The sequence below is a fragment of the Schistocerca gregaria genome, chromosome X (genome assembly GCF_023897955.1).
Source record: "Schistocerca gregaria isolate iqSchGreg1 chromosome X, iqSchGreg1.2, whole genome shotgun sequence".
Lineage (NCBI taxonomy): Eukaryota > Metazoa > Arthropoda > Insecta > Orthoptera > Acrididae > Schistocerca > Schistocerca gregaria.
In genome coordinates, this window is record NC_064931.1 from 126,890,175 (window position 1) to 126,916,144 (window position 25,970).

The following is a 25,970-nucleotide window of genomic DNA, read 5'->3' on the forward strand; positions in this document are numbered from 1 at the left end:
GTTTCTTGAGTCTTCTGGCTGCCACTGAGTCAATCTGATGGCTCACCTTGGCAAAGTTCGACATCACACGCTCTTCGTGGCATCTCATAAGGAATGCGAATGGACTCAGTAAATGGCGGTCTCTCTTATGGTGCAGCTTGTCAAGTCTTTTCATGCTGTGATACATCTCCTCCCTGTAAAGGTATGTGATGTGATTCTTCAATTTCTGTGGGCGTATTTCATGATGAAAGAGTTCATGGGTCAACAGCTGAGTGTGTCTGACGAGCACAATATTTTGGAAACCGACCATGTTGCCATCATCAAGTGCGCTGACGAACTGTCTGCTGAGGTGCTGGTGCCAGGCCTCTTATCTCCTCACCCCCTCCAGGCGTTCCCAATGCAGTTTACGCTCAGGCATGGAGCGTCTAGCATCTGTTCTATTTGAGTTTTCTGTTTGTTTTTCCTGGGTAAATGTTTCCATGGTTATGTGTACTTAAAAATAAGAAAACGTGAAGAAAACTAACAGCAGAGATAATGCTTGTGTACGTAATACTAAGACCAAAACATAGTAACAAGAAAGTAAGGCTATAGATCGGAGCACAAGATTAAGGAACAAAACCACAACAACACAAACGTATACTATGTGATCAAAAGTATCTGGACACCCCCAAAAACATACGTTTTTCATATTAGGTGCATTGTGCTGCCACCTTCTGCCAGGTACTCCATATCGGCGACCCCAGTAGTCATTAGACATTGTGAGAGAGCAGAATGGGTCGCTCCACAGAACTCACGGACTTCGAACGTGGTCAGGTGATTGGGTGTCACTTGTGTCATACGTCAGTACGTGAGATTTCCACACTCCTAAACATTCACAAATCCACTGTTTCTGATGTGATAGTGAAGTGGAAACATGAACGGACACTTACAGCACAAAAGCGTACAGGCCGAACTTGTCTGTTGCCTGACAGAGACTGCTGACGGTTGAAGAGGGTCGTAATGTGTGATAGGTGGACATGTATCCAGACCATCACACTGGAACTCCAGACTGCATCAGGATCCACTGCAAGTAGTATGACAATTAGGCGGGAGGTGAGGAAACTTGGATTTCATGGTCGAGCGGCTGCTATTAAACTACACATCACGCCAGTAAATGCCAAATGACACCTCACTTGGTGTAAGGAGCATAAACATTGGAGGACTGAACAGTGGAAAAACATTGTGTGGAGTGACAAATCACAGTACACAATGTGGCGATCCGGTGGCAGGGTGTGGCTATGGCAAATGCCCGGTGAATGTCATATGCCAGCGTGTGTAGTTGCAACAGTAAATTTTGGAGGCAGTGGTGTTATGGTGTGGTCATGTTTTTCATAGAGGGGCTTGCAGCCCTTTTTGTTTTGCTTGGCACGATCACAGCACAGGCATACACTGATGTTTTAAGCACCTATAGAACACCTTTGGGATGTCTTGGAATGCCGACTTCGTTCCAGGCCTCACCAACTGACATCGATACCCCCTCCTCAGTGCAGCACTCCGTGAAGAATGGGCTGTGGGCTGCCATTCCCCAAGAAACCTTCCAGCACCTGATTGAATGTATGCCTGCGAGAGTGGAAGCTGTCATCAAGGCCAAGGATGGGCCAACGTCATATTGAATTCCAGCATTACCGAGGGAAGGTGCCGTGAACTTGTAAGTCATTTTCAGCCAGGTGTCTGGATACTTTTGATCACATAGTGAGTTAGTGCAGTATTGAGTTATACTTCCCCTGATGTGCCTCACAGATTGGCACAGTAAGGATTCCCAATTTTTTAAATAGCGCTTTACAGTGAGCCCAACTACTGCTTCAATTTATTATTCCTTTGGCCCTTTAAGAACTGTGTCGGTGTTTTGTGCCCTCAGTCTTCCAGACAAGATTCCTCTAGCTAAGAATTTAGTGAATGTGTGCATGGTACGTCACCATGAGACATTGGCTGTTACAAACTGATGCTAACACCCTTGCATTCTTTTTGCCAGTATCTTTGTATGTTCACTCCATGTTAGCTGACAAAGTCAGTGTTCATCCCTAAAAACTTTGTATTTGCTACATATCATTGATGGTTAAAGTGAAGGAGTTGCTTCCTCTTCATGCTGAAGCACATACTGTTCTTTTTCCATTATTACATACTGCCCAGTTGTAAACATCTTTGAGGGTTTCATTTGCTTTCTCTAATTGGAGTTCTTGTGTTTTATCAGTGACTATGATGTTGCTATCGCCGGCAAAGAGAACTTTCTCTCAATGTGTTTCGATGCTTGGAAAGTTATTGATATTTGTTAAGAACAGAACTGGACCTAATGCACTACCCGAAGAGACACCTATGTCTACATATTTTTTGCCTGAAAATTGTTTTACTAAAATTTTATTATCAGCAGACTTTTGAACAATCTCATCCTTTTGCTCCCTGTTTTCCAGGTAAGACTGAAACCACTCATTCATCGTTCCTCTCATATCTAGTGCTTCTAGCGGGCACAGTAGGATTTTATTGTGTCAAAATCCTTGACCAGTGTAAGAAAATGCATTGTAATAGAATCATCCATAGCAAGAGCTTCAAGTACCACTTTTGTGAACTCTACAATGGCCAATATTGTACTTCTTCCTCTTCTGAAACCAGACTGCTCATTTTTAAAGAGATATGTACTCGTGTAACTTAAGTCTCTCTTTCATTACTTCAGTTATTTTTGAGAATTAAGGCAACAGTGAAACTGGCCAGCAGTTTTCAGTGCCTTTTGCATTACCTTTCTTGAGCAAGGGCAACTCTCGTGCATCTTTAGAGACTCCAGGAAAACACATGAATTGAAGGATTCATGTATTATGTTTTTTAATGCTATCTATGCATGCCTTTGGAACAGAGACAAGAACATCATCAGTGCCTGCTGACTTATTTTGTAATTGTTGTACTGTCTTCCTATCTTCCAGCTCTGTTGTGGGAAACAACATTATTTTGCTTGCTGTGTGAGCTATTGTGGGTACTACATGCGTTTCAGGAAGATTTTGCTGCAGCTTCCCCACAATACCATAGAAATAATCAGTTCCAAAGTTGCTAATTCTGAGGAATTTCTTTTATTTTATCCCCATCTTTGATTTATGAGTTGTTATATTTGTGTCTACCTTTTCCAGTTTCTTGTTTCATAACATCCAACACCACTTTGCTTTTATTTTCTGCATTATATACAGGGCAACAATTATTGAACTAGATGAAAAAAAAGTAAATTAGTTACAAGCTATAGCGTGCACACACTTCATTCAGTATGTAAACATCACCACAGATATTCAGATTTAGGTTATGATGTGTTCGATATGCCTGCCGTCATTGGCGATCATGTGGCACAGACGAATAGTGAAATTCTGCATGACCCTCTGAAGTATCGGAACATCAATGCTGTCGATGACTTCCTGGATGGCTGTTTTCAGCTCAGCAATGGTTTTGCGGTTATTGCTGTACACCTGGTCTTTAATATGGCCCCACAGAAAGGAGTCACTTGTGTTCAGGTGCAGAGAATATGGCGGCCAATCGAGGCTCATGCCTGTGTCCACTGGTTACCTTAGAGCCAGAATGAGGCCCCAAACTGCTCCTCCAGGACATCAAACACTATACTGCTTCGATGGAGTTGGATGAACCACATCTTGTCAAAATAAGGGTTACTTTGGATAATAGAGATGAAATCATCTTCTAAAACCTCCACATGCCATTCGGTAATCACCGTGCCATCAAGCAATATTGCAAAGATTATTCCGTGACTGGTCATTGCATTCCACACAGTCACCCGTTAAGAGTGAAGAGACTTCTTGAGCGCGAATTGTGGATTTTCAGTCCATAAAATGTGCCAATTCCGCTTATTGATGAATCCATCCAAATGAAAGTGCACTTTGGTGCCATACCAAACTACATGTGCATACTAATATCCATCATGTCCTTCCGCCAACCATGCAGTTTGAACGCTCTAACACAAACCGTTCAGAAGTCATATAGTTCAGTAACTGTCACCCTGTATTAGTTTGTTGTTGAATGAATTTTTGGCCGCAAGCAGTATCCCCCTCTATATTTTGTTATACCTGTGATAATACTCAAGGCACTGTGGATTAGTGCAGCACTTTTGCAAATAAATGAGAAATTTGTGTCTGTTAGGACTTTCTAATATCCGCAGTTATCCATCCATTTTCCTTACCTGCTGCAGTAGAAATGGCTACTTTTTGAAATGTCACTTCAAAAATTAATTTAAACAGTGTGCAAAGCTTAGAGAACTTAGCGTCTACTTTGCTTTCCTTATACACGTCATCCTCGGTTTGATTTGCCAATGCCTTAGAAAATGTATGTAATAATGATCTGAGAGACTCCTTTTGTAGGCCTGTAGTTTTGCAGATTTCACTGAGCCTATCTTTAGCTCCATTATCTGACAGTAATGATCTGAAATGCCAAGATCTCTGGTAAATACTTTACAGTTCTCCCCTGTCAATGTCTGTAAGCACATAGTCTGAAATTGAAGCTGAATTTTTTGATATCCTCATAGGAGTGTTCACCATTTGTGCCATGCCAAAAGTGTCCAAAATGTTTAGGATATTATTTTAATTTCACCCTCAACAGCTTTGTTAGCATTCATGTCTTCGCATATTATTATGCTGGTTTTGGTGCCTGGGACCCATTGATCTGATTTGATTTGATTTTGACAGGGAAGCTAAAACAGCTTGGTCTAACCTGCCACAGCCCGCATTGAAACTGAGTTTATTTTGCGGTATTACTCCCTTTATATCTAGTAAAGCCAACCAATGCCCTTAAATAGTCCAAGTAGTCCTTTTACCAGTTTTGTGTTTGACAAAGTTTCTTCAGGTCTAGTTATTAGGAGGATTCTGTATCTTTTGCTCTCCAATGCCATGCATTTGAAGATTAGATGTAATACAGTTTCTTCACCCTCATCACATACCCTACATTTAGGGTCTTTTTCTGTTATACCCATTGTGTGTAGGTGGTTTTGAAAGTCCCATAGCCGGTCATCAGTCCAGTCATGAGTTTGATCTCTTTCCTGTTCAATCCCAGGATTACAGAGCTTCTTTTAAAGCATGGCTTGGGCATCAGTACCTTACCATGTTTCTGTTTATGGACATTGGTCCAATATTCTACATGCTGTTTCCTAAGCCAGTTCCATAGTTCTAGTTTGATCATAGCCTTGGTGATTGTCAGGACAAGTTCCAGTCCAATAAATGGAGTCGTTGCCCCCATCCTGGCCAATCTGTCGGCTTGTTCTTTGTCACAGATCTCTGAGTGGCCAGGGACCCACACTAAGTTTACCTTATTGCTTCCCCCTAGCTCCACCAGAGCCCTGTGGCATTCTGCAACAATCTTTGATCTTGTTGCAGGAGCTGCCAGTGATTTCAGGGCTTCCTGGCTGCCTGAATAGATGTAGATGTTACAGTCCTTGTATCACCTATGCATATTCTCCTTCACACATACCCTGATTGCAGTAATTTCAGCTTGGAATACAGAGGCCAATTTTCCTAGAGAGATGATGCCCTCCAGTCTTGGCTGGACCCCGTACACTTCTGCGCCAACGCCTTGGTCAGATTTTCACCCATCGGTGAACCAAACAGTGTCCCCCATACAGTGTCAAACTGTTTCTTCCCACTGCTCCCTTCTTCCAATTATTATATCGTAAGACTTCTTTAAGTTGTTGGATGTTGTTATATAGTCTGCAGGCATTTCCCCAGCCATTACTATATTTATCTCACTCACTATGTTAGTGTGTGATTCTGGATATCATGATGAGATCCAGTTTTTGCCAGTTTTAAGTCTGTATGCTGCAGCTGCTGCCTCCATCTTGACGCAAGGGTGTAGTGGAGGCATGCTTCCATCCCAGTGGTTGGTGTGCAGCAATTCCACCTGTTATGGTTAAGCAGGCCAGTCTCTGCACCTTAGCAAGCTCCTTCGCAGCAACCCGCTTTTCTACCTTCTTCCACCACACTATGGCTCCATAGGAAATCCTAAGACTAACCACCGTGGTGTATATCCAGTGCATATCTCTGGGGCTTAGGCCCCAGTTTGTACCACAAGCCCTGGTACTCACTAGAGTACTTTTCGCCTTGGAGCAGATGCTCTTAATGTGAAGGGTCCATGTTAGTTTCTCATTTAAGGTTACCCCTAGATATTTCACTATCCCCTTCACAGGTAGAGTTTCAGTGAAGAGCTTTAGATTCCAACTTGAGTGTTGGATATGCCTCTTCATAAATGGAACCAGAACAGTATTCTTAGGATGAATCCTCAGATCCTGTTTAATGCACCAGTCTTGCACAATGTCCAAGCCTCCTTGTGCCATATTTCTAACTGTGCCAGGAAATTTTCCAATTATTACTATGACAAGGTCATCTGCATATCCTTGGCAGAAGCATGGTCTGGAATTTAGTTCCTCAATGAGTTCGTTCGCCACTAGATTCCACAATGCCTAGACAGAACGCCTCCTTGTGGTAAACCTCTAGTGGTGTTAATTACCATCTTGTCATTCATCATGGTAGCATCTACCTTCCTCCCACTAGGCATGGCCCTGGTCCTTCTATATATAATGGTCCCTAGGTCATGTACCTCTACTGCTCTTAGCATGGAATCATAGGTCGTGTTGCTGGGGGCCCCCTCGATATCCAGGAAGACGCAGAGAGCTATTTTTGGAAGTGAAGTGCTTTCTCCACCCTCCCGACGAGCTGATGGAGAGGTGTCTCGCATAATTTACCTGGTTGATATGCATGTTGGTTTGAATGTAGAGAGGCCCTAATTAGCCTCATCTCCCCAAAGTATACATTAACCAGTTTTTCCAATGTTTTGAGAATGAAGGAGGACAGACTGATTGGTCTCATATCCTTAGCCTTGGTATGATCAATTCTCCCTGGCTTTGGAATGAAAACAACCTTCACTGCCCTCCAAGCATTGGGAATGATTCCTACTGCTAGGCAACCTCTGAACAACCTGCATAGGACTTTATTGAGGATCTCTCCTGCCTGTTGCAGGAGAGCTGGAAAGATTTCATCTGGGCCAGGTGACTTGAACAATTGGCATGTTCCCACCGCCCATTCGATTTTATTGGAGTCCACACACTCTTTGGCTAATTCCCAGCCCTCTCTTTGAGTGCCTGAGAACCATTGTCTCTCCGGAATCATATTCTGGTCTGTGTTGTCTGGCAGAGCTTACTGCGGAAAGTGAGTTTTGAGGAGAAGTTCCAGCGCCTCATGTGCTGTCTTTCTATATTCCCCATCCTCCTTCCTCAACATCCCTGCTGGATTGGTTGGTACTCTAGTGAGGATTATGTGAAGTCTGGCTTGAGCAGCTGTGCTCTCCACTTCCTCACAGAATGCCTTGTTTGCTTGTCTGATTGCAAGGTTGTAGTTGACAAGGGCCTCACGGTATTTTGCACATTGTCCTTTATGTCTCGCAAGGTTAAACAGTCAAGTACCTGTTTTCTTTGCATTTCCAAGTTGTTATTCCACCAAGGCATACTCCTGTTTGTGCATTTCTTGGTAATTTTGCAGTTGTCCTGATATGAGGTCACTATGGCAGAGGTAACAGCCTCTGCTACTTCATCAAACTCTACTGGATTCCTTGTTGAGGTTTTAATTTCCGATATGCCTAAGTCAAGGTCCCTCCTATATGTCTCCCAGTCTGTTTTCCTGTGATTCCTATAGGTCATGGTCTGTCTGATTCCCATTTCAACCTTGAATTCAACGTACATGTGGTCCGATGAGGATAGCTCTAACACCACATGCCATTGTTTGACATAGGTGCCCATCATCATGGAACCAAAGGTTATGTCAATTACTTCTTCCCTTCTGCTATTCCTGAATGTAGGTTCATTGCCCCTATTCAGGACCTCCAAGTTGTTGTTGTTGTTGTTGTGATGGTGGTCTTCAGTCCTGAGACTGGTTTGATGCGGCTCTCCATGCTACTCTATCCTGTGCAAGCTTCTTCATCTCCCACTACCTACTGCAACCCACATCCTTCTGAATCTGCTTAGTGTATTCATCTCTTGGTCTCCCTCTACGATTTTTACCCTCCACGCTGCCCTCCAATACTAAATTGGTGATCCCTTGATGCCTCAGAACATGTCCTACCAATCGATCCCTTCTTCTAGTCAAGTTGTGCCACAAACTTCTCTTCTCCCCAATTCTGTTCAATACCTCCTCATTAGTTATGTGATCTACCCATCTAATCTTCAGCATTATTCTGTAGCACCACATTACAAAAGCTTCTATTCTCTTCTTGTCCAAACTATTTATTGTCCACGTTTCACTTCCATACATGACTGAACTCCATACAAATACTTTCTGAAAAGACTTCCTGACACTTAAATCTATACTCGATGTTAACAAATTTCTGTTCTTCAGAAATGCTTTCCTTGCCATTGCCAGTCTACATTTTATATCCTCTCTACTTCGACCATCATCAGTTACTTTGCTCCCCAAATAGCAGTTTTACTACTTTAAGTGTCTCATTTCCTAATCTAATTCCCTCAGCATCACCGGACTTTATTCGACTACATTCCATTATCCTCGTTTTGCTTTTGTTGATGGTCATCTTATATCCTCCTTTCAAGACACTGTCCATTCCGTTCAAATGCTCTTCCAAGTCCTTTGCTGTCTCTGACGGAATTACAATGTCATCAGCAAACCTCAAAGTTTCTATTTCTTCTCCATGGATTTTAATGCCTACTCTGAATTTTTCTTTTGTTTCCTTTACTGCTTGCTCAATATACAGATTGAATAACATCGTGGAAAGGCTACAACCCTGTCTCACTCCCTTCCCAACTATTGCTTCCCTTCCATGCCCCTCGACTCTTATAACTGCCATCTGGTTTCTGTACAAATTGTAAATAGCCTTTTGCTCCCTGTATTTGACCCCTGCCATCTTTAGAATTCGAAAGAGAGTATTCCAGTCAACATTGTCAAAAGTTGTTAGCTAAAGCAAATTCAAGAAGGTACTCACCTTACTGTTGGTGTCTTTGCTGCCCCACACTAGGATGTGGGCATTGGCGGCACATCCCACCAACAGTTGGTCACCTTGCTGATGGCAATCCTCTACCAGTCACCTCACCTCCAAAGGAGGAGGAGAGCTGTCTTCATATGGAAGGTATGCTGAGGCCAATACAATTTCCCTTATGATACCTTCCCCACATTGATGCATTCTAATTGTCACTAGGTCCCTAGAGCAGAAATCCATCATTGGCATGAAAGAAATTCCATTTCTTACATAACTGCATGTTCTGGAGTTTCTTAGATTTCTAGCATAAATCAGCTTACCTCCAGTGCCACTGAGGGCTGATACGCCCCCTTTATATAAATAGAGTTCTTGTATCAGGGCCATGTCCACTTCCTGCCTCCCCAGGCAGTGGCTCAGGGCAGCAGAGGCTCCTTTACTGTGCTGCAGATTAATCTGCAGCACCTCCAGTCTCCGTCCTGCTGCCATCGTTGCCGTTGAAGTCTTTGATAACCCTGACAGTGACCTGCGAGAACCGTAGAAAACATTTCACGTCTTGCTCTCGCATCCTCTTCAGGGGTGTCTCTCCTATTGCCACCACTGGGGTCTGTCCTTCTGGTAAAACCTTCTGGATGATCACTCTCCAGTATTCTGTCGAAACTTTTGGGTTCTGGGCCCCTATTTTGTCAGAGTCTTAGGAGAGACATCCTTAAGTATCTTTGGTACCCATATTGATACCTTTGTGGTCTTAAGAAGCTCCGCTGCTGTCTTGACCAGCAGCTTCGTATCTTCCCACGGGGATATCATGGACACCTTGTCCTTAAGCCATTCCACCATTTGCACCCCCGCACAGAGAAAAATGAGGGCACCATTATCTAGATAGACCCTCGAGAAGTTGGGTCGTATACCAGCGTCCCCCTTAATGTGTTCAAAGAGGGCCATCTGTACAAGTGCCTCCTGCTGCGAGGTGATGACCACCAGTGGATAGCCTTCCTGGATAACTGCCATCTTAAAAACCGAGACTGCAGTACTATAGGTCTGTTTCCATATTTCTTGCCTTGGTTTTTTCTGGGCTCCCTTATCCAGGGTGGAGGGGGTCTTAGATTCCTTCCTTATCCTCTTGCTGTGTATCCCCTTCAACCGGAGACAGTTTTTGTCTTGGGCGTTTTAGATTCAAGTCCCTTTAATTCCCTCCAATTGTCTTTAGGAAGCCATTCTTTTCCTTCTTTTCTTCTCTGTTCCCTAAGTAGTTTCCTCCTTTGGGCCCCAGACAAGGCTTTAATCTTGATCTGGTCCAACTTCTCAATTACAGTTCCCAATTTTGGCTCAGGTCTAGACCCCAATTCAGTTGTGGGAGTGCCTTCCGTCAGTCCTGACCCCGACGTTTGAGTGTCTGAGGTCTCAGTTTGTTTTAATTTACTTTCTTTAGTCGTGTCCATATTGGTCCCATGAGATTTGAGGATCTACACTGTCCATACCACGAATACCCCGCACAGTGTAAGGCTACTTACCCAGTATCCCTGAAGGCTCCGTTTACAACACATCTTCAGTATCCGTGAGGTTTCGTTTACAACACATCTTCCCATGTGCCATGCACCTCTCGGCATGGATCACATCACACCTTGGTTTGGGAAAGAGAATTGGGTAAGGACTAGGAGTGGATAGGAAAGATGGGACTTTGTGGGACACTCTTAGTCTGATCCATCAGCTGAAGCCTTTTCAGCAGTAGGTCCTTTACCTTCGGCATAGCCCTCAGCTTCACGTGGATACGCAAGCCTCTTCATCCACACGGACAGTGCTTTGTCAAGGTGGTGCCCCCAGAGAGGCCTGACACCCATTCCAGGACTTCAGTTAATTTCTTGAAGAAAGTGTCCACATTACTACGAGGTTAGCAGTAAACGCACAGAATGATTAGCTTGTTATAAGCATCTAGCTTTGTTACTTAAGTGGCTCACAATACAAAATGTCTATCTACATTAATTGTGGTCAGATCTGATCTAGTTTTAAAATGTGTGCCACTCCTGTTCCCTGAACTCCTGCCCACAATCACACAGAATCCAGAACCTAAATAGACCTGAAACACAGCCATGACGCTGTCCTCCAAGAGCCTTAGCCCTTAAGAAGTATCTGTCCTTTCCATAGGTCCCACCTTTTGCCCCACTCCCATATTCAGTTGTGCAGGATGTGATAAAGACCTTCTCTCCTTCCCCCAGTCCCTACAGTGCAAACACTTTTTTTGCCACCAACCCTATCAATCAGACTCATCCAAAGACCAATGTTGAACCCTGCCTGACTCAGTTCACTCTTCCATCCAATCGTGATCCACCCCCACTGCCCCTAATCACCTCTGTTAACTTTCCAGAATTTCATAACCTCGAACCTTGCTTCACTATCATTGCCCAAATCCCTCAGCATGCAAACTAACCTTATGTCCACAGAAAGAACCTCAATTCACTACCTAAAAATTGATTCTGGCCTACCTGCTGACAAATGCTCCACCACTGGTGTTTTGAACCACAAGAATTACCTGGTAGAAGGACTCCTCCAGCTGTCAGATTCGTCCACCTACAAACACTGCCTCAGTCGCCCCATCCCATAAATCCGGAAGGATCTCCAGTCCCTCCTCAAATCCATAGGCCCATCCCAGAGCCTTTCCCTGGAGTCCATCTCTCTCCTCACCCCTATCACTCCCTGCATTCCGACCTTCTACATGCTTCCTTAAGTCCATAAACCCAACCACACAGGACACCCCATTTTGGCCAGGTACTGTGCCCCCATTGAGAGAATCTCTGCTCTCGTAGACCAATACCTTCAGCCTGTTACCCACAACCTACTTTCCTATATAAAAGATACCAACCATTTCCTCCACTGACTCTCCACAGTTCATGTTTCTTTACGACATGGTGGCCTGCTCTTCACTATTGATGCCACCTCCCTGTACACTAACATCCCTAATGCCCACAGCCTTGCCGCAGTTGAATTCTACCTTTGCCAACACTCAACAGATTCCAAACCAGTAGCCTCCTTCCTAGTCACCATGACCAACTATATGTTCACTCATAATTACTTCTCCTTTGAAGGCATTACCTACAAACAAATCGAGGATACGGCTGTGGATACCTACAAGGCACCATCCCGTACCAACATATTCATGGGCGAACTAGAGGAATCCCGAACCTCTCATCTGGTTCAGATTCACTGATGACATCTTCATAATCTGGAACAAGAGTAAGGAAACCTATCTACATTCCTCCACAACCTCAACACTTTCTCCCCCATTTGCTACACCTGGTCCTACTCAACCCAACTAGCCAAATTCATCAATGTTGATTTCCACCTCAAAGATGGCTACATCAGTACCTCTGACCATATCAAATTTACCAACCACTGGCTATGCCTCCACTGCGACAGCTTCCCTCTTGAAATATATTGGGTGTCTCACCGAGGCCATCACAGACCATAATTACTTTCCCTACCTTGTACAAAAGATGATCTCCTGTGCCTTATCTTTCCAGTCACCGATTACTTCCCAAAGTCCCACTGCCTGGGCACAGAGGAGCACTCCCCTTGTGACTCAGTACCACCCAGGGCTGAAGCAACTGAATTATATTCTCGCCAGGGTTTCTGTTACCACATGTTGTGCCTTGAAATGAGAAATGTAGCACCCCTCCCACAGTGGTATTCTGCTGCCCACCGAACCTACAAAGTATCCTTGTCCGTCTCTACACAACCCCTGCTCCCAACTCCTTGCCTCACAGCTCATGTCACTGTAAGAGACCTAGATGCAAGACCTGTTCCTTACATACTCCCACCACCACCTAGTCCATCAAAGGCAGGGCTACGTGTGAACCAGTCATGTGATCTATAAGCTAAGCTGCAACCACTGTGCTGCTTTCTACGTGAGCATGACAACCAGCAAGCTGTCTGTCCATATGAATGGCCATCAACAAACTGCTGGGCCGTCATCCAACACAACATTCTTAATTTCAACCACTGTTCCATCTGGATCCTTCTCACCAACACCAGCTTTTTTGAACTGCGCAGGTAGGAACAGTCCTTGCAATACGAGGTGCGACAATAAAGTAATGAGACTGATGTGAAAAAAAATGTTGTTTAGTGTTGTCTCCTTCAAAGTAGTTCCCTCCTACTTGCACACTTTTTCCAGCACTTCTCCCATTGATGGTAACATTTCTGGAACTCATCTTCTGTAATATCCTCCAAGACCCTCCTCACAGCTTTTTGGACATCTTGTGTTGTTTGAAAATGGTGCCCCTTTGACTGCCGTTTTGACTCTTGGAAATATAAAAAAGTCGCACGGAGCAATATCTGGTGAATAAGGTGGCTTTGGTAGTACGGAAATTTGTTTTGAGGTTAAAAATTGCTGTAGTGACAGAGCAGTATGGGATGGCACATTATCAAGATGCAGAATCAAATTATCAGCAATGTTGCCAAGGACACGAAGAACTCTTTTACAAAGTCTTTCTAAAATTTCTTTGTAGTAATATTGGTTAAATGTTTGGCGAGGAGGCACCCACTCTTTATGCAAAATTCCCTTGGAATCAAAGACGGTTGATGGTCGTCCACTGCGGTCTTCATCTTCAACATTCGTTCTGCCTTCACTAAACATTTTATGCCAACAAAAAACTTGAGCTCTTGACATAACCGCCTCTCTAAAAGCTTTCTGAAGCTTACCGTAAGTTGTTGCGTTTTCACCCAATTTAACGTGAAAAGAAATGGCATACCATTGCGCAATATTATGCGGTTCCATTTCTGTGACGAAAGACACAAACACGTGTTAACTTATTACAGCACAACACATGACTGAGCAGCTGCATCGATGTGCTGCTTGGACTAGAAGCAGCTTATAGACCAAGGTCAAACATATTGTGCATACGCGAGCCTGCAGGGTTGCCACATCTTGCAAAGAAAATCGGTCTCATTACTTTTTTGTCGCACCTCATACATCCCACATTCCCGTAACCCTCTTGTCATTGTCCTTAGCCCTCTAGCCCTTCCCTGTTCCCATTCCAGCACTACACAGCCCTCTATTCCATCAACACACTCTTAGTCTGTTTTCTTCTCTCCTTTTCTACTACCTGTCCCCCCCTCCCCCCTCCATCTAACCTCCTGACTCCACCTAGCTGTCTTATCCTCTCTCCACTGTGTCCCTCTATGTGCCCATAAGCAGCACTTTACCGTCCTCCACTCGTATCCTCCTATTCTCTTGCTTCCCCACCCCATCCTCCCCCTTACCCCCGCCATCCGGTTGCCTCTCCCATAATGCACGGCTGCTCACAGTCTGTTGTCAGCTACCAGAGACTGTGGTCATGTGTGTGTGAGTTGCATTTGCATCCGTGTGTGCATGTGTGTCAATGTTTGATGAATGCCTTGTTGACCAAAAGCTCACTTTCCGACAGTCTCTTTGTTGTGCCTATCTGCCACTCAGCCTCTCGACTGTATGGTGAGTAGCAACTAACCTTATCACAATAATGTTACACTCCACCCCTGATATAGGTACATGGTCCCCTACCCTTTAAGAAAGTAATAACTTGCACATTCGTAACAGCCTTAAGTTAGTGTACTTTATTTTTAATGGACTGTGCGTTTTGATGAATAATAGATAATTCTGAGCAAATTTTCATGGTGCTTGCAGACTCTAGTTTGGTACATTTTATTTCCTGCATAGATGGTGCTGCAGTTTCTAATCTTGTTGAGATAATTTTAAGAGAGAGGAGCCAGTTGTCGTGGTTTATCCTAAAATGGCCTGTTTCTCCTACCTGTGATGACAGATATTTGACCCTGTGTATCCCCACACCCACCCACTATACTCCCACTAATTAACTCAACCAACATTTCTTTCCCAAAGCTGTTGAGGTGCAAACCATTCCTAGATTAGCCCCCATCTCCTAATAGTCTCCACTGGCACTACATTCCCCCTGTTGAACCATTTGCTACTACTCCCACAATGCATCTTACTACCCACTTTCTTACAACAGCTCCCACAGAGTCCACTCATGGTCAGATATTATCTATAAAAACTGGGAAAAAAGCTTAAATATGAAATGCTAATATATTAAGTTCACTACTACGGCAAGTTCAGAAATGTAGGATGCAAGATAATTTTAAAAGGTAAGGTGAGTGCAAACAAACGTTTACCAGATATCACACCTAACAGCAGTTTAAACCAACTTGCACCGAAATGTAACACAGAGTTACCAAAACTACTCCCTACTATGTTTTTTTGATACACATTTCATGCTGTGCTAAATATTTTGAATCTTTTTGCTTCAGGTTTCAGCCAGCTCTCACTTCCGAGAATAGTGTGAGTGTGACTCTCTCTCTCTCTCTCTCTCTCTCTCTCTCTCTCTCTCTCTCTCTCCCTCTCTCCCTCTCTCCCTCTCTCCCTCTCTCCCTCTCTCCCTCTCTCCCTCTCTCCCTCTCTCCCTCTCTCCCTCTCTCCCCCTCTCCCCCTCCCTCCCCCCCTCTCCCCCTCCCTCCCCCTCCTCTCTCCCCACCCATTCGTAATTGTAATTCTAACAGTTCTGTTGTTGTTGTGGTCTTCAGTCTGAAGACTGGTCTGACGCAGCTCTCCATGCACTCTATCCTGTGCCAGCCTCTTCACCTGTGAATAATTCCTGCAACCTACATCTTTCTGAATCTGTTCACTGTATTCAACTCTTGGTCTCCCTTTATAATTTTTACCTGCAACAGTTCCCTCCAGTACTAAACTGGTGATCTCTTGATGTCTCAGAATGTGTCCTATTGACTGATCCCTTCTTTTGGTCAAGCTGTATTCAGTAACTTTTCATTAGTCAATCTACCCATCTAATCTTCAGCATTCTTCTGTGGTACCACATATCAAAAGCTTCTGTTGTCTTCTTGTCTAAACTGTTTATTGTCCATGTTTCACTTGCATACATGGCTGCACTCCACTCAAATACTTCCAGAAAAATACTTCCTGACACTTAAATCTATGCTCAATGTTTCTCTTCTTCCGAAACGCTTTTCTTGTCATTGCCTCCATACATCTTATATCCTCTCTACTTTGGTCATAATCAATTATTTTTATGCCCAAATAGCAAAATTCATCTACTGCTTTAAGTGTCTTATTTCTTAATCTAATTCCCTCGACATCACCTGATTTAATTCAGCTGCATTCCATTATCCATGTTTTGCTTTTGTTGATGTTCCTCTTATGTCCTCAGGAGGGTGGTGGGGAGGGGATGAGGGGGTCAACAATACTGTTAGACAGGAACTTTAAAAAAACTCTGTCTTTCGAAAAATTTGCGCACTATGATTTCATAATGTGATTCACTGCATACTGACACTACAAAAAGGTCTCTGAATCAAACGGATATCAAAGGCAAGCATTTTGAGAAGACCATAATAACATGTCCAACAAGTATGTTTATTCAGTATGGCAAAACAGAATTGCTGTTGGTAGGGTGTTGAATTAGAATGTAAGAGATGGAGAGGTAATTTCTGGCTACAGGGCAGTACTGTAAATATAGCTTATACAAAAGTACGAAGGTTGGAACTTTAATAGTGGCAACTATTTATTTACAGCTTGTACAAAATAGATAAGTGTTTCAAAGTTTTACTGACCTCCAAAGTAGTCACCGGCATTGTATATAACCCATTGACAGTGATGTGGAAGTCGTAGGATACTCTTAGCAATGCCAGTTGTGTTGACAGTTCGAGCAGCATGGTCTATTGCCCAATGAATTTGTAGCAGTTCTGAAGCGAATGCCATGAAGTGTTTCCTCCAGTTTAGAAATGAACTTGAACTCATGAGGACTTAAATCAGGGAAGTGCTATAGGTAGTATAGCACTTAGCAGCCCCATCAGTCAAATAAATCAGTAACAGCTTGCACTGTACGTACTTGAGCATTGTCCTGCAAAATGATGGTCAGGTCCTGCAGAAAGTGTCATCACTTCTGTCTTATGCTGTTCATTTTTGGAACACAACCTACGACCGGCTTAGAGACAAAAGTGATGACACTTTCTGTAGGACCTGACCATCATTTTGCAGGACAGTGCTCAAGCACGTACAGTGCAAACTGTTACTGATTTGTTTGACTGATGAGGCTGCTAAGTGCTGTACCAACTGCTGCACTCCCCTGACTTAAGCCCTCATGAGTTCAACTCGATTTCTAATCTGAAGGAAACACTTCATGGCATTCGCTTCAGAACTGCTACAAATTCATTGGGCAATAGACCGCGCCTCTCGAACTGTCAACACAACTGGCACTGCTAAGAGTATCCTACGACTTCCACATCACTGGCAATGGGTTACACAAAATGCTGTCGACTACTTTGAAGGTCAGTAAAGCTTTGAAACATGTATCTATTTTGTACGAGCTGTAAATAAATAGTTGTCATTATTAAAGTTACAACCCTCGTATAAAAGAGGTGCTCATGGAATTTGAATAGGCATCTTTGTACAAGGCAATATTTTTTTCATGTAACCATGGTGGATAAATTCAGAGAACTGATATTTAAGCTAAATTGTGCACAAAGTGTGCTGCCCGCATTGTGTGTCTTATGTAGGAATCACGAGAATAAAATAAGGATTGGAGTACCTTTGAAGACAGTTAGCCAGTTTTCACTTGCTCCATATCCATATGCAAAATTAATACAAATGGAGTGACTTTTCATGATAGAGTATGCTCTTTGACAGGTGTTGCACAATGATTTGCAGAATATATTTGTATCTCTGTATTTCGATGTGTACTTTTCTGCATATATCATTCAGCCACCACTTGATAATAAGATGTATTTTTGTTTCTTTGAGATGCTGTATAGACATTTTTAAATATTGCTTCATTTGAATAAATTAATTTTTCTTTATTTTATAAATTTTCAGGTGGTCCTATATCTGTTTCATGTGCCAGCACTTTATTGGAGTACTGCATGATGACAGGATTTGACTGGTGGGATGTACTGGTATCATTAAGGCCAGAAATAATTGATGCTGTGTGTGAAAGATTCTCAGAAAATTTTAACCGCCAGTCTGCACCCATACAGCAATTCTATTATATTAAACAGCTGAACATTAAGACGTCCTTGTACAGGTTATTATAAACTCTTCTTCTCTATATTTTGTTGTATTGTTTTCGTATAATTCAAGGTATAGAACATTTTAAATGGAAGGCGATTGATCTTCAAAAATGTAAATCTGTGCTTCACTTTCATAGGATCAATAAGGGTATACACTCATGAGTGATTGAACTAGAGATGGGATAGCTGGTAAGTGGAGGGAGGGGGGGGGGGGGAGGGAGGGAGGGAGGGAGAGAGAGAGAGAGAGAGAGAGAGAGAGAGAGAGAGAGAGAGAGAGAGAGAGAGCACTTCTGCCACCACAATGAATGAAATAGTTTGGTGTGTTTGATCACAGGGGTATTATCAGACCTTATAATGATCATTGGCATGAGAGTAAAGTGAAGGTAAGGAAAGGCAAGATGCATGCTATCAACACACATTCGACCAAACCCAGATTGTGAAACAACCAGTTATGGTGTAATAAATGTACCTAAATAAAGCTGTGGTGGTTCCTATCAAGATTAATGTAAATCAGCTACAAAGCATAAAATAATCAAGATTATTTCAAGGATATGCTTTAACCCAGACTGAGATACTGTCAGCCCAAGAACTTGCTCATAATTAATGTGGACTCCTACAACCATATCCAATGAAATAGCCTGCCGAGCCTAAAGAATTTGGTGAGGCATATGTCCACTATGAAATATTGGAAGAGCAGGCCTCACATTAGATTCAGTTCATCGCTTATTTTTGCTATATGTCATGGTTGGACATCCACATGATCAGTTCACATGCTGAATGAGTGCCAGCAAAGGGTAATCTTTCATGGTTAGTAATTGCCAGGTAATTAGTCAGTCAGTTTTCTAGTGCAAAATAAATGTGAACTGTATGGAAAGTTGTAGACCTCTTCTTTCCTCACCATCTGCAATGCAGGATGCGGAGCAGCCTTTTTACATCTTTTTACCAAAGTAATTGGCTTGTTTAAATACCTACAGGGTGTTTCAAAAATGACCGGTATATTTGAAACAGCAATAAAATCTAAACGAGCAGCAATAGAAATACACCGTTTGTTGCAATATGCTTGGGACAACAGTACATTTTCAGGCGGACAAACTTTCGAAATTACAGTAGTTACAATTTTCAACAACAGATAACGCTGCAAGTGATGTGAAAGATATAGAAGACAACGCAGTCTGTGGGTGCGCAATTCTGTACGTCGTCTTTCTGCTGTAAGCGTGTGCTGTTCACAATGTGCAAGTGTGCTGTGGACAACATAGTTTATTCCTTAGAACAGAGGATTATTCTGGTGTTGGGATTCCACCACCTAGAACACAGTGTTGTTGCAACAAGACGAAGTTTTGAACGGAGGTTTAATGTAACCAAAGGACCGAAAAGCGATACAATAAAGGATTTGTTTGAAAAATTTCAACGGACTGGGAACGTGATGGATGAACGTGCTGGAAAGGTAGGGCGACTGCGTACGGCAACCACAGAGGGCAACTAGTGCAGCAGGTGATCCAACAGCGGCCTCAGGTTTCCGTTCGCCGTGTTGCAGCTGCGGTCCAAATGACGCCAACGTCCACGTATCGTCTCGTGCGCCAGAGTTTACACCTCTATCCATACAAAATTCAAACGCGGCAACCCCTCAGCGCCGCTACCATTGCTGCACGAGAGACATTTGCTAACGATATAGTGCACAGAATTGATGACGGCGATATGCATGTGGGCAGCATTTGGTTTACTGACAAGGCTTATTTTTACCTGGACGGCTTTGTCAATAAACAGAACTGGCGCATATGGGGAACCGAAAAGCCCCATGTTGCAGTCCCATCGTCCCTGCATCCTCAAAAAGTACTGGTCTGGGCCGCCATTTCTTCCAAAGGAATCATTGGCCCATTTTTCTGATCCGAAACGATTACTGCATCACGCTATCTGGACATTCTTCGTGAATTTGTGGCGGTACAAACTGCCTTAGACGACACTGCGAACACCTCGTGGTTTATGCAAGATGGTGCCCGGCCACATCGCACGGCCGACGTCTTTAATTTCCTGAATGAATATTTCGATGATCGTGTGATTGCTTTGGGCTATCCGAAACATACAGGAGGTGGCGTGGATTGGCCTCCCTATTCGCCAGACATGAACCCCTGTGACTTCTTTCTGTGGGGACACTTGAAAGACCAGGTGTACCGCCAGAATCCAGAAACAATCGAACAGTTGAAGCAGTACATCTCATCTGCATGTGAAGCCATTCCGCCAGACACGTTGTCAAAGGTTTCGGGTAATTTCATTCTGAGAATACGACATATTATTGCTACGCATGGTGGATATGTGGAAAATATCGTACTATAGAGTTTCCCAGACTGCAGCGCCATCTGTTGTTGACAATTGTAACTACTGTAATTTCGAAAGTTTGTCTGCCTGAAAATGTACTGTTGTCCCAAGCATATTGCAACAAACGGTGTATTTCTATCACTGCTCGTTTAGTTTGTATTGCCGTTTCAAATATACCGGTCATTTTTGAAACACCCTGTATTAACCTAGGTAATGTAATCTATTTTGTATGAGATGATTAACATGATTCTATTTTATAAAATTAGCCTAAAGTGAGGGTTCACAATTAAACTGCAGAGTACACAGAAATTTTAAATAGCCTGTAGTTGTCAGTCGTATGAATGTACTGTGACATTACCATAGCAGTATTTTTCATAAATGATCAAGTGTTATGTTATTAAGTATGTAATTAATATCGAAGGCTAAATTTAATTTGTGCAGGTTGTCAATGAATGGGCAGTCAAAAGCAGCTGATCTCACATCTCTACTTATGTTGCACTCTGTTGCAACAGCATTTAAATCATTATTACGACCATCTGATCTTTCAAATCATGAGAAAGGTCCTGCAGAAAGCTTGGCAAGTATGTTGAACTAATGAACAGAAAATATATTTTTAGTCAAAAATCTGTTAACAGCTTCCTCTTTTTTCTTTAAATTTTTTACAGTTGTAAGGAATGTATGTAGTTGCACTAGGAGCAAGTACTTGTGTGGAGATTTGATACTTCATTTATTATGTATTCAGACTGAAGGAGAGAATGAGGAAGAAAGATGGGAAGAGATGGGCTGAGTACCTAAAATTCTTGATATCTCCCATTTAAGCTGAAGACGTAATTTTGATAACATCAAGAAATTTGCAGAGAGCATACATTGATATGCATTTCATAAAACTTTAGGTATTAGAACCAGGTACAAAGTTTTTGGCCACAATCTCTTGTTCTGTGGGTGTGAAGAGGAAGAGAGGAGGCAGTGAATGTTGAATAAAGTGATTTCCTAACCTTCCTGACATACATCTCGCATTCTTGAAATGTGTAGTCATATTATGGAGGTGGAGTAAGGTCTGAAAATAATGTGTGTAAGTGTATGAATGAGGGAGAGTTACCTTCAATATTTTCACATTGCAACTACGGTCAACTCCAAACCTGAAAGTAATGGCTCATGTAGTGTGTAATGGACCACTAGAGACCTGACCAGTGATACCCTTGTTTGATTCTACCTGAAGTCCTCATGTATCCTAAGTGACCAGCTGTTGAATGCATCTTGGAAATAACTTAAAATAGCTGACTGTAGGTGAGCTGGGATGACAGGCTCCATTGAATCATAGTTCCTCTTATTCAATATTCTGTTTATTAATTGGAATATTTCTTTTGTCAGCTCCTCATTTTTCAGGGTTTGTGTGGTTTTCAGCAATGCTGGATCCTCCGTCTCTTCAACAGCAGTGTCATTTAATGCAGTGAAGACTGAGATTTTGTTATCTTTATTTAGCATACAATATCCAAAAGTATTGTGTGTTAAATAACAATAACAATTACCTTCACAACTGCTCCCCAGTCCATATAATGGATAGTATTAGACCGTGATTTCATCCACACTGTTATGTTCCAATATAAGATTCCTTGAAGTTGGTGTCCTTGTGTTCGCATGCACCTTTGTGTACCACTATGATGATGTACTCCTGAAGCCTTAGTTCCCATCTCACCAGTCGATCCCATAGACCCCCAGGCTAGTCAGCCAGCATAGAGAATGATGGTCCATCATGACAGTCAATCATTTGCCAAATAAATATGTTGAGCAAGATGGTACAGTGGTTAGAACACTGGGTTTGCATTCTGGAGGATGATGGTTCCAATCCCTGTCTTCCCATCCGAGTTTAAGTTATTGATTATTGCCATAGATTACTCCCCTCAAATGCTGGGATAATTCCTTTCAGAAAGGCATGTTTGATTTCCTTCCCCATTCTTTTTCTAATCCGAGTTTGTGCTCCATCTCTGCTCAATGACCTTGCTGTCAGCCAGATGTTTTTTTAACTCTGTTCTTCCTCCCCCCCCCTTTTTTTTTTTAAAAAAAAAAAGGATTGGACCTGATGGTCAAAACAATTGCAAGGCACTCTTTCTCAGTGGTAGATTAACTTAATTGTGGACTTTGAGAGTACTTCGTAAGTGTAAGAGATCACCTTTTCATAATCTTATTGAATTTGCACAAGAACTGCACATGTCTCATACAATTCTATGTCTGGAGATGATGTTAGTACCTCTTTTTTTTCTGTCATTAGTCTTATGATTAGTCTGATGTGGCCTGCCACAAAATTGATTTCTCTTCTGTGCCAACCTCTTCACCTCAGAGTACCACTTAAAACCTTCTTCCTCAATTATTTGCTGGATGTATTCCAAACTATGTCTTCCTCTGCAGTTTTTGCCTTCTACAGCTCTCTCTAGTACCATGGAAGTCATTCCGTGATGTCTTAACAGATGTCCTATCATCCTGTTCCTTCTCCTTCTCAGTGTTTCCCACATATTCCTTTCCTCTCCGATTCTGCGTAGAATCTCCTCATTCCTTACCTTATCGGTCCACCTAATTTCCAACATCATCTCAAATGCTTCGATTCTCTTCTGTTCCAATTTTCCTGCAGTCCATGTTTCACTACCATATAATGCTGTGCTCCATACATACATTCTCAGAAATTTCTTCCTCAAATTAAGTCCTATGTTTCATACTAGTAGACTTCTCTTTGCCAGGAATGCCCTTCTTGCCAGGGTTAGTGTGCTTTTGATGTCCTCCTTGCTCCATCCGTCATTGGTTATTTTGCTGCCCAGATAGCAGAATTCCTTAACTTCATATACCTCAAGACTACCGTATTTACTCGAGTCTAAGCCGCACTCGAATCTAAGCCGCACCTGAAAAATGAGACTCGAAATCAAGGAAAAAAAATTTCCCGAATCTAAGCCGCACCTGAAATTTGAGACTCGAAATTCAAGGGGGGAGAAAAGTTTTAGGCCGCATCTCCAAATCAAAACAAAGTTGTTCCACTGTAATATGAGACAATTTAGGTCGAATGAATGACGATACAGCTACAGTAGTTTGGTTCGAGTCGTAAGCTTATCAGTTAAGCTTTACCAGGTAGCCATTGCTATGCGTCAGGCGCTCCGTCCGTATTTATACGGGTACCCTTCCTTTTTCACGTGCTTCATCTGGTTTGAATTGATTGATTATTTTTCTTTGATCTGATAAGCACAGTTTTCTTTGTTATAGATGTTTACGTCACTCTATGCTGAAAATGCATTACTGTACTGTGTCATGCATTGTTTGTCGTACTCTGATACTGCGTGTTTACGGCCTGTCGCCGATCGTTACATGGCTTGCTTTTGTGCGCACTACCGCTGCTTACAAATAAAAAGAGAGAGAGAGAGAGAGAGAGAGAGAGAGAGAGAGAGAGAGAGAGAGAGAGAGAGAGAGAGAGGGGGGGGGGGGGGGAGTCGTCTCATTAGCGAAACAATGGCAAGAGACTGCTACTTGTTGTTACTTACACTGCTGCTTTCTTTGATAATGATCAACAAGAACCAAATAATAGACTGCGTATGATAGAAGATGCTCTGAACGACAGCTTAGCGAAAAATTTTCTCCGTTTCAAAATCTGTGCAAGCGCCTCTTTAGTACATCACATTCTGCACAGAAATTAGTCATCTTAGATTTAAAAATCTAGTCAATTGGCTCGCTTCATTTCTGCCTGTATCACAGTTTAGCATAAGAATAATACGAATATAAACATGACATAATATGTATATTCTTCCGCGTTTGCTGTTGTCTCACTCTAGTTTTGTGGTTTATTACGCAGACAGGATTGAAATGAGATAGCAGCAAATGCGAAACAATACATGGCAAAATGTTTATATTCATATTATTCTTATGGTGACGAGAATACTGCATGTGATTCACAATTTATAAAAGTTCTTATTAGCAACCATCTCTTCTCACAGATAGGAAAAAATTCAGAACGTAGAGTTGGCCATATTGACAAACATCCTAAACATTCTTGCCAGTCGGGTTTTCGTAGTACATTGAAATGCTGCTACATTCGAAGATGAACAATACGGAATTTGTATTTACTTCGTTGGATAATGTATAAAAATGCAGCGGTCGAAACTCGTCGCAGAGAAAAAAATTTTTCTTTGATCTGATAAGCACAGTTTTCTTTGTTATAGATGTTTACGTCACTCTATGCTGAAAATGCATTACTGTACTGTGTCATGCATTGTTTGTCGTACTCTGATACTGCGTGTTTACGGCCTGTCGCCGATCGTTACATGGCTTGCTTTTGTGCGCACTACCGCTGCTTACAAATAAAAAGAGAGAGAGAGAGAGAGAGAGAGAGAGAGAGAGAGAGAGAGAGAGAGAGAGAGAGAGAGAGGGGGGGGGGGGGGGGGGGAGTCGTCTCATTAGCGAAACAATGGCAAGAGACTGCTACTTGTTGTTACTTACACTGCTGCTTTCTTTGATAATGATCAACAAGAACCAAATAATAGACTGCGTATGATAGAAGATGCTCTGAACGACAGCTTAGCGAAAAATTTTCTCCGTTTCAAAATCTGTGCAAGCGCCTCTTTAGTACATCACATTCTGCACAGAAATTAGTCATCTTAGATTTAAAAATCTAGTCAATTGGCTCGCTTCATTTCTGCCTGTATCACAGTTTAGCATAAGAATAATACGAATATAAACATGACATAATATGTATATTCTTCCGCGTTTGCTGTTGTCTCACTCTAGTTTTGTGGTTTATTACGCAGACAGGATTGAAATGAGATAGCAGCAAATGCGAAACAATACATGGCAAAATGTTTATATTCATATTATTCTTATGGTGACGAGAATACTGCATGTGATTCACAATTTATAAAAGTTCCTATTAGCAACCATCTCTTCTCACAGATAGGAAAAAATTCAGAACGTAGAGTTGGCCATATTGACAAACATCCTAAACATTCTTGCCAGTCGGGTTTTCGTAGTACATTGAAATGCTGCTACATTCGAAGATGAACAATACGGAATTTGTATTTACTTCGTTGGATAATGTATAAAAATGCAGCGGTCGAAACTCGTCGCAGAGAAAAAAAAGCTTGTCTTCCACCTTCTTTTTTTAAATTTATTTATTGACGCAGAGGTTTTGGCACCAGTATTTATCTTTGTGCCTACAAAGCACGCATGTGTAGCGCTACGTATATTCGACGGCAGAAGTTAGTTGTGGCGGCACCCACCGACATTTTTAAGAACTTCTGCTTGCTTTGCACTCGATTCTAAGCCAGGCGGTTTTAATGATTACAAAAACCGGAAAAAAAGTGTATCTTAGATTCGAGTAATTACGGTATCAATTGTGATGTTAAGTTTCTCAATGTTCCCATTTCTGCTGCTTCTCATTATTTTTGTCTTTCTCTCTTTTACTCTCAATCAATATTGTGCGCTCATTAGATTGTTCACCTCCATTCAGCATATCACGTAATTCTTCTTCACTTTCACTCAGGATGGCAATGTCGTCAGCAAATCATATCATCGATATCCTTTCTCCTTGAATTTTAATTCCACTCCTGAACATTTCATTTATTTCCAACATTGATTTTTCGATGTACAGGTTAGCGGTAGGGAGG

The 25,970-nt window shown here is 42.3% G+C and overlaps 1 protein-coding gene across 1 annotated transcript in view; it reads left to right on the forward strand.

Moving 5' to 3' along the window:
- The window catches only part of LOC126299555 (mediator of RNA polymerase II transcription subunit 16), a 319,626-nt gene that overhangs the window by 219,077 nt on the left and 74,579 nt on the right, over positions 1–25,970 (forward strand). The window contains exons 10-11 of the mRNA XM_049991550.1: positions 17,828–18,035; positions 20,776–20,915. Coding sequence (XP_049847507.1) covers positions 17,828–18,035; positions 20,776–20,915 — 348 coding nt within the window. The remainder of the gene's footprint in view (positions 1–17,827; positions 18,036–20,775; positions 20,916–25,970) is intronic.